This window comes from Aulonocara sp. 'chitande type north' Nkhata Bay, linkage group LG9 (assembly GCF_057382095.1).
Source record: "Aulonocara sp. 'chitande type north' Nkhata Bay isolate Kocher_YH1m ecotype deep benthic linkage group LG9, A_spYH_male_GT1.1, whole genome shotgun sequence".
Lineage (NCBI taxonomy): Eukaryota > Metazoa > Chordata > Actinopteri > Cichliformes > Cichlidae > Aulonocara > Aulonocara sp. 'chitande type north' Nkhata Bay.
In genome coordinates this window covers 17003649-17013488 of record NC_141352.1, presented here as the reverse complement: position 1 = coordinate 17013488, position 9840 = coordinate 17003649, and the positions used below count along the sequence as shown (strand labels likewise).

Here is a 9840-nt window from a genome sequence, read left to right as displayed (position 1 = left end):
CCGCCAGTCAGCACGCGACTGTCCGTTTGACTTATACTGACATACCACATGAGTGCAACATCCAGCCTGCAGCTGTCATTCCACTCCTGTTTTCCCACACTTCATCTCTGCATCTAATAAAGGCACAAATGCTCTAAATATAATCAAAAGGGAAAACTCGCATCCTGACCTCCAGCGAAGTGTTTACACCCACATTCCTGCCTCTAAGTCTGGTGACCTGAGCTGCAGTCATAAATTGCACAGCGATGACTGTAGTTATCCACTCTAACCTCAGATCAAACCATTATTCAGCACAGAGCACAATGAAATTATTTTGAATTCAGTGAATTACTGCAGTGAGTGACAGGAAAGAGGATCTTCTGCAATGCTGATGAATTTCTTGGGTGCAGTTTCCATTGTTGCAGCGACACCCACCCAGCCCTTTTCTTCTCTTTTCGACTAGTATCGGTATCACTGCCCTCAAACGGTGACTCAGGCACCCTTTAGACATGGGTGTTGGCTAAAGATGGTAAGAATCATTTGTCTTTGTAAGTAAATATACTCTTATATGCAGCACACGCAAGCATGTGATTTTTTTTTGTTTGTGCTTACCCAACAGTCTGAAATAGTCAATCAAGGTCACAGAAAGTCAGGCGTGTCACGCTGAACCACTAAAAAGGAAAGAGGACCTAAAAGTCCCAAATGACAGAAAAGGCATCAGAAGGTCAGAATAAGAACAATAAGGACCCATCGGTGCCACAAAAACTCTACCGCTTCTGTCGGAGCTGTTTATGTATCTGACCCTGACCTTTTGCTTACCCAGAGGAGGGGAAAATCAAATTTCCTAATTGGTGTCAACAAAGCATCACATTATCGTGAGCTGCATTTGGATTCACATGTTCAAATTGCTGAGTTGTTTGTGCCAGGCTTGGAGTTGCCTTTGAGGTCACATTCTTGGTATTTGACAACAACTCGGGGGATTTTAGTGAGAGACAGTGCAGTTTATTACAGAAAGTTGGACACCAGCATGGAAAAACTGACTGCTTTTATTTATAAAATTGTGTAAATCTATTGTAGAACATTACCAGTTCCGAATTATGTCAGTGAATTAACTGAAACTTGAGGAAAACACTGATAAGACAAAGACAATTTTAGAAACCGACTGTGCTGTAAGCCCTGGTATTTCTTGCAGTTATCTTGTAGACGTGGCTTGCACACTTTCTTCGAGCTGAAATTAGAAACATTTGTAAATGTGAGTTAAGCAGGGTTAAACTATCTCGAAATATAGTAGCTACCAAAAACAAAATGACACTGAAATACTTCAGAATAAGCAAACATTTGTATTTTTCATGTACTGGATTATCACCAAGCACTGGCATAATACAAATCTGCAAATACATTTTTCTCTTTAAGCATCTTTCATGTTAAGAATTAGTAAAATGACTCATAAACAGCACTGCAGTACATACTCACTGCAGGTCCTGTGCATTTTTTATGAGTTATCTTTAAAAGAAAAAAGTATTTTAAACATTTTAACAACCATATTTTATAGTAGTTATGAAAATCAAATAATTCTCGTCACTCTAACTAATAACACATGTTTAAATGTGATCAGGGTTCATTAGAATCTAATTTCCCATAAACAGATTACAAAAATCTGATTACAAAAACCCAATTGAATAAAACTCATTACCAGACGCTGATTTCTTTTCCCCCTTGTCTGGACTCAGCTAATCAATGTCATGTCCAAAAATGCTTAAGTTGTTAAACTGGAAAGTCTTGGCGTTAATCTTCCTAACAGCTATCAGTGTGATCGCGGACACTTATCTCCCCACAGAGCAAATCGATTCCTTTTGTCCGCCACAGACAACACAGCCGTCCTCCAGACACTGCTGATCGGTCCCTGCGAGTTTCTATCGAACCTTTTCGTACAGTGCTCCTCTGCTGTGACTAATCGGGGCTGGATAAAGTTGCTCGGTGGCAAATTACTTCTTATAGGAGGGAGCGTTGTACTGACAGTCTCAATCCCTCTGTGTACAGAGGCAATCAGCACCGAGCGCAGCCATTTCCAGCTACTGTTGGGACTGAGTGGAGCTCAGTAAGTATGTGAAACAACCCCTTTACATAGAGTGGTGAAGTACACAAAATACAAGAAAACTATTAGGTTTTTGCCTTGTAGTGTTTCTTGGACATTCATCAACTTCTACAGGATTCCCCTCCCTTTATTTTAAATCCTGGTGTTAAGTAGGAGGACTTCAGGAAGGGGGGGTCAATGAGACATAATTCAGACGGAAAAATCAATGACTCTGGCATTTCCTTTTGCATGGCACAGACAAGCTTCACAGTCCCATTGATTTTGTTCTATTTTGGGACGTGAGGCTCACTTCCCATATTGGTTGGTTCAAAGTGAGGCCATTCATCTTGGGTCTAACATGGCCTCAAGCTGGTCCGCCACTACCTGAACAAGCTTCTGGAACAGAGATCTGCTGCTAATGTATTTGAACAGCTTTGGCGCTCCTCAATAGCTAGCAGATGTAGCTGCCAGCTGAGTCCATTAGTCAGTGAAGCTGAATTAGAGCGCCACTGTCCCATTCGCTCATCCATTTCTCTAATGGGGGAGAGCACAGCAGGTCTAGTGATGCAGAGACTGTTGGATTTCTGGAGAACGGCACAGGTGGTGGAGTTACATGAAGGAGGCAAGTAAAAGTGACAGAACGGCAACAGAAGTGTGAGATCGATAAGGTGGATATAATACACCCCTGTGCTGATAATCTACAAGGAGAGCACACAACTGTGTCCTTCATGACAAGGAAGAAAACTAACAGAAGTAGGTTTGCTTGTGGTAGAGATTAACTAGCTGGAATGATGCGGAGATTTTGTAGTTATTCATTTGTAAAGTAAAGTGAAAGTGAAGGACATCTGGGAACTTTTTGGCAAATAAGCAGGTCAATGTGGACGTGCTGTTTCCCTCAAAGACACTTCAGGAAATTAAACTGTTACTTATTAAGGAAGCAGCTGAAATTTGTCCTCAACAAGTGCAAAATGTAGCTATGAAATTACTCAATTTCTCAAAGATTTACATTTTCAGGAATCAATTCAAATCTACCAAAGAAAGGTAGGAGAAGAGTAGTGTTTTAGAACAGCTGAGTGAAATCCATGATGCTGATCCAATAAGAATGTGTGAATGTGTCATAAGAAAATCCACCAACATCCCACACTGGAAGATCTTTATCAGACAGAAGGATTTGTGTGACTTACACACGGATACAGACAATTCCGGAGGACTCACTAACTTTTCATGTAACTGAGAAACAGCAGTTTGGGGAGTTCATCCATCCATTGTCTTCTGCTTGTCCTTATCAGGGTTGTGGCCGGGCTGGAGCCTATCCCTGGTACCATATGGCAAGAAGCGGGACATAAACCCTGGAAAGGTCGCCAATCTGTTGCAGGGCAGTTTGGAGTGTTAATTTTGGACATCAACATTTTACTGATGACTAATTTTGACAGCCAAAAACTTAAAATCATTGTAATCATAATAATGCTAAGAAAATTTGGGTTCTGGGATTCATGTGAATACCATCCAGGACTGGTGAGTGACGGCCCAATGGCGCTCCCCGATGGCAGCAGTCTCCCCCAGCAGGACCACATCTCCCACTTTGAGGGATAGTGGGCTACACCTGTGAAACACCCCCTTCCTGTCACTGTAACATAGTTTACCTCCACATTTAATCCCTGAGATTTCTCAATATAGAAAAAACAAGCGCAATTACGAGTTTTTCTACACGATAAAGAAATGAACAGCTTTTACTTTGGTTTAGTATGATGGGGGAAGTTTTTAAGGAAAATTGATGAAAATCCATTTAAATAGCAGCAGGTAACATCCCATCAGTGTTCATTCGCCAGCGCTAGGCTCTACAGCTAATCTAAGCTCACATTGTCTCCTTTAAAAATGTGCCAAAGAAAAGTGGCTTTTTTAGAAAGAAAATGACATTAATTTCATTCACTGAGATATTGGTTTTTTACACCTGTTTGAAGAAGCAAAGAAGAGACAAAGAAACAGTTTTTTTCCACATGAACTGAGGTGTTTTTACTGCATTTCAGTAACAGACACAGCCTTATTACACATCGCACTCACAGCGAAGAAGAAGACACATCCTCAATGTCAGTGGACAAAGTGATCCAAAGTGGCCTTTAGGGAGAGAGAGCCTGCAGGTTAGAGCTACAGGCTCTCTTCAATCAAAAGCTGCACTCCAGAATGCAGGCATTAAAAGCACCCAGTTGATGCCTTGGTGGGTCAATACAACACACACAATGGGTGTAGATGTGATCGACAAAACTGTGGGGCGGAGGGGGGAGGAAGGGGGGACGATCCACTGACATAAAATCACTGGAATGGAGAGAACTTTTCATGCAGACCGTACAAAAAAAACCTCTCTGGAGTTATTCTGAAAGCTTACTGGCACTGGAGGATGTGTGCAAAAAAATGAAAAACCTAGCCACTGTTGAGGAGAACTGGCCTATTTTATGACCTAAAAAGTACACATGGGGCGGCCCATTCACCGCCGTTGATCAGGTGATGCTCCAGTGATGCTATGCCAGTGCGGGGTCATGTTAAAACAGGTAGGCCCCCTCAGGATGTGAAAAGGTTAACCCAACCTTTCCTCCTGGGGGGTCAACACTTCTACTGATTACTGCTAACACCAGTTTTGTCCTTTTTGTCCACATGAAAAAAACTTTTCTGTGTTATTTTTTGGAATATGATACTCTTGCAAAGTCATACACATCCATATAGATAGATCAACTCTTTTTTTATGTCAGCATACAAGGTAAGCTGGGTGACTATATATGAAGACAACAACTACAACTTTCACAGCACTGGCATTGGTTAATTTTAAATACAGTACTCAAGCATTGTTAGATTGATAAAATCAAATAAGATCAAATAAAAAACAAAATAAAAAATTAAAAGGAAATATAAAACCCCCGAAGAAAAAGAAAAGAAAAGCTACTGTATGGAAGTTGGTTTTCTCCCCTAATGTGTTTCTTTTGTATTTCAATGGCATGATGTACATTATTTGTTTTAACCATACCAACATCTATCCAAAGGGAAAATTGTCTATGCAGGGTATCGCTTTGGACTTCCCTTGATTTTACACAGTACCATGCATTTATCATTAGCTTGTATTGTATTTATTCATTTATCTTGTCCTCTAAATTTTGACTGAAATCATCAATAAACGTGTTAAGATAGCGTTGTCTTCACATAGACTCGGGTAATGGTGTTTTAGTCGGTCATTTCTCGGTGCACATCCACCCTATTGCATGTTGACAGGTTTTGCAGGATACAGTGGCGATCGTGAGGGGTAGAGAGGGTAGGGTGGGGACTGCGGGTGGTGGCTGGAGGTTATGTGGGATCAGGGTTATAGGAGGCGGGGTTGGGAGTGTGTATGTTGAAGGAGAGGTTCGGGGGGTTGTCAGCTCCTAGACGACAGCCTTTGAATCCTTGCAGACCTGAGTGGTGGTGCCTGAGTTAGTCTGTTTAATGTCCGTCCTCCCTCCCACATGGTTCAGTGGTCTGAAACGAAAAGTGAAACTTTGAGTTAGGAGGGGAATGCTGCCAATAATTACTCCTGTACTGGGAAGTTTACTCTACGGGTTTCTCATGAAAAGATTCCATCAGTCTTTAATGAGTAATACTTTGTCAAAAAGAAAAACAGGTGATTGTTGTTGTAAAAGAACGTCCAAGCAGACAGACTGAAAGTGCTTCAGCTATGAGTCAAGACACTTATCAAGCCCTTGACCTCAGTCTGTTTCACACTAACTGATCAGCTGTGGCTCCTGTTCTCGGGCTGTTTTATTAGGAGGACATAATCATCTCTGATAGCACTGACAATGATAAGACAGTAGGTTCAAATTTGTACTGCTTTGTGTTTTCATCTTGGCAACAGCAACCATCTGAAAACAACAACTGAGAATGTGCTAATAGAAAAGTATGGGTGACTTAATGAGTCTGAGGACCACAAGGGGAAAGACTGGAAAGAGAAAGGAGTGATTAACTGCTCAGGTGAAAGAGTAATTGCTGCCATATTTGCTCCTCATTTCTGTTGGTGACGTAAATAAAGCTGTTGCAACACTGCAGTTGTTTTTCCTCCCTTTTGTTCCTTTCCCCTTTTTTTCTTCTAAAGGAGACACGGGGCTGTAAAAAACCTTTGTTTTTCTTCTTCTTCTTCTTTTTTTTCTTCCAGGGCACACCTACTATGAAAATACACCACAGGCGCTTGACAGTAATTTCCTCCCCGGTTTCCAAAAACCCCCCTGCGGTGCTCCTGCTTTCCCACTTGATTCTCCGTTGTCGGCCTTCCTCCTTCCTTCCCTCCCTTCCTCATCGTGGAGGAAAGAATGAATGAAGGGAAGCCCTTGTGTCTGTCATGACTGAGCCTTAATAGTGATAGCGATCATGCAAAGTATTCGGCACTGACAGGAACGTAGTGCATGTAAATGCAATACGCCTACCGCTGCTTTCCTATGGAAGAAAAATGTCGAGCGGAAGTGATGGACGTGTGTGCGTGGGTGTACACGGAGCTGATCTAAGCCCACCATCACTGGCTGGAGCTGGTTAATAAACCCAGCAGCCATGTGGGCATCATTCAGGTCTTACTGTACCTTGATGGGGCCATCCACTGGGTCCAGTCCCTGCTCCGACAGCTGTTTCAAGGCACTTAGAGCAGCCTGAGAAGAGAAGGAACAACAGATGGTCGAGTGAGTGGGGAGGGAGGGAAGAAAAGGAAGGGAGATTTGGGTGGGAAGAGAGTGAGTGTCACCCTTCAGCTGCTTTTCAAATAACACTTAGTCTGGGAAACCTGATGCCAGCAGGACACTTTCCCTTCACTCTCTGTTGTCTTTGGCCTCTCTCCTCTCACTGTTTATCTAGCGTTATTGGGTTAACATTTCCACTTTATGTTTTGGCTGCTCCGCATTTTCCTACGTCAATCCAGAGTGACATCTGTATTCGTGGCGACCGTAGCTAAACAAAAGCAGCAGGTCGGAATAAATCATAAAGTTTTCAGCGCACAGTGCGCAGAAAAATCCAATCAGTCTAGCCTAAAAAACACACTAAAGACAGACAAGTGTGTATGTAACATTTTTATTGTTAATTGTGTAATGACTTAATTAGGGTTAATTTGTGGCCGAGAAAGAAAACTGTAGTGCAGCCTCATGTGCTCGACAGAGTATTTATCTTAGAATTTACCGTGTCTGCCACATTTAGCTCATAATCACAACCAGCCACTTGAAGCAATCCGATGCGATGTCATTAAAAAACGGCACTACATGCTATCTATATTTTCAAACTTGGACCAAAAATCCCATGAAGTCATTTCCTTCCTGCTCATTGCCTGCCTGCCTGTGGCAGCTCGAGGGGCTGCTAGCAAAGTGAGAAGGGTCCCGCCTGCTATCATAACATATACAACATGTGTGGGAGTCAAGGGGTGCAGCATAGACACACACACACACACACACAATGCAACTTGGGCCTGGAAGGCAACAACAACAACAAGCGAGTTTTTTCACCAGTGTTTTCTTAACATTTGTACTGTGACATTAAAACTTTACAACCACTGACCACAGTTTGATATAGCAGCTGTTTACATGTCCCAATATGAACTGTTCTACCTGATCTTGACAAGTGTGAAGGAAAAATCATAGATCCTTCCATTATTCTTAACCTTCATCTTGGATGTGTTTAGCACTTTTGTTCCTCTTGATACAGATTGAGGATACAGGGTAGGTGGGGAATATATCCAACAGCAGAACTAATACCACTGGTATCAACACAAATGACCCCATAACGAGGAAGCACTTGGCGACAGTGGGAAAGAAAAACTCCCTTTTAACAGGAAGACAACTCCAGCAGAATCAGGCTCTGGCTCAGGAAGGGGCAGATATCTACAGGGTCACCTGATCCAGCCCTAACAATACGTTATATCAAAAAGGAAGGTTTTAAGGATAATCTTAAAAGTAGAGAGGGTATCCATCTCGTGAATCCAAACTGGGAGCTGACCTGGGAGTGGGACCTGAAATCTCATTTTACTTTTCCAAGGAGACACAAGTAAACTAGCAGTCTGTGAGTGAAAGACTTTCAAGACTTGTATGTGAGCAGAATGATTTTAAATTTAATTCTGGATTTAACAGGGAGCCAGTGAAGAGAAGCCAATATGGGAGAAATATCCTCTCTCTTTCTAGTCTGTCAGTACTCTCACTACAGCATTTTGGATCAACTTAAAGCTTTTCAGGGATACAGTAGTCCAGTTTAGAAATGATAAATCCATAAACATAATGTTTCTCAGCATCACAGAGGGACAGGATGTTTCTAATGTTAGAGATGTTGCGCAAATGGAAGAAAGCAGCCCTACATACTTGTGCAATATGTGCACTGAAGCACATATCCTAGTCAAAAAACGACTCCAAGATTCCTCACAGAGGAATGTGAGAAATTCCTCAAGTTTATGCCATCCAGACCACGTAATATGGTTAGATATCGTGTTTCTTGGGCCTAGTACAATAACCTCTGTTTTATATGAATTTAGAAGCAGGAAATCATAGATCATCCAGGTCTTTATGTCTTTAAGACCTGCCTGTAATTAAACAAATTGGTCTGTGTTTTCTGGCTTCACATATAGATAAAGCTGGATATCATCTGCATAGTAATGAAAATGCATGCTATGTTTTCTAGTAACACTGCCTAAGGAAAAAATATCAATCTATATGTCTACACGAGTGATCACTGTTGGAGATACTAACACTTTGTGTCTAAAAGTACACATATTATCTGTCTGAGGAGGAACTTGTTTTACTGTTTTGTCTCTGAGCAATTATCTGTGATGGTGCTGGAGAGATGAAGAAAGACAATTAAAACTGAATTAGTTTTATATAATTAGATTTACATACCTAAAATGAAAAGAAATATAAAGACAGGCCAAACACAACAAAACCAAATGGGATGGAAGTCAGCTGACTCACTCCACCACCTTATAGCTCAGTTACACTTGAGTAAAACTTGAAAGGCAATTTTAATGTCCCTGATAATTCAGCAAATTTCATCACCCAGTGTATCCAGTTACACTTCTTTCATATACTTTAACATACTATAAAAACTCATTGTAACAAAGAGGAAAAATCCCAACAGTCTCACTTTATTATTCAACACACATCTGCTATGACAGTGGCCTAAGCTAGCCAGGACCCGTTACACTTCATCACTGGTTAATCAGAGTCGAGATAAGACACAAGTGGTTTTGCGCTCTAGATGAGTGAGATGTGATGACTGGCTGAGTTTACCTCATTATGAAGCCCACCAACGTCACTCAGTACTTTATTCTCATAATAAATTAGCCATTCTCCTCACAAGGATATCTGACTGAGAGGCATTTTCTCTGATAGTCCAGAATAGACAGACAGAGACGTCTCCATGTGAATACCCATTTGTATTTAAGCCATATGCAAGCGAGAGGAAACATTAATCATGCTTTAATCCTGAGAAAATATGAATCCCAGTACATGCCATATCACTATGTCTCCATGGAATGCAATATGCCCAGAAGGCTGTTACAAACTATTATCTGTGTGCTTGTGTCCAAAATAATTTTAAAAGTGTTTCACTTCAAACTATGAGAAACATAAACCAGGAACTGTAATTTATGACTGACAGGTGCAAGGGTCAAAATCTGGTTTGTATCCATCAAATTGAGGGGAAAGAAAAATCTGTGATGCGTACAGGTACTAAAAAATCTACAACGCTAATAGCTGAACTGATGTAAAAAATTGATACTGCTGAGTTACTACTTATAGGCCCTTTCTCCAGAG

The 9840-nt window shown here is 41.3% G+C and overlaps 1 protein-coding gene across 2 annotated transcripts in view; it reads right to left on the bottom strand.

Moving 5' to 3' along the window:
* Positions 1-4039: 4039 nt before the first annotated feature.
* Positions 4040-9840, bottom strand: part of stau2 (staufen double-stranded RNA binding protein 2) — a 109123-nt gene continuing 103322 nt past the window's right edge. The window contains exons 14-15 of one of the 2 annotated variants that reach the window (XM_086306137.1): positions 6638-6708; positions 4040-5554 (exon numbers count right to left, since the gene is read on the bottom strand). In XM_086306137.1, the coding sequence (XP_086162263.1) occupies positions 5461-5554; positions 6638-6708 (165 nt within the window). In that variant the 3' untranslated portion in view covers positions 4040-5460. The remainder of the gene's footprint in view (positions 5555-6637; positions 6709-9840) is intronic. The other variant, XM_086306136.1, reaches the window with a different exon arrangement.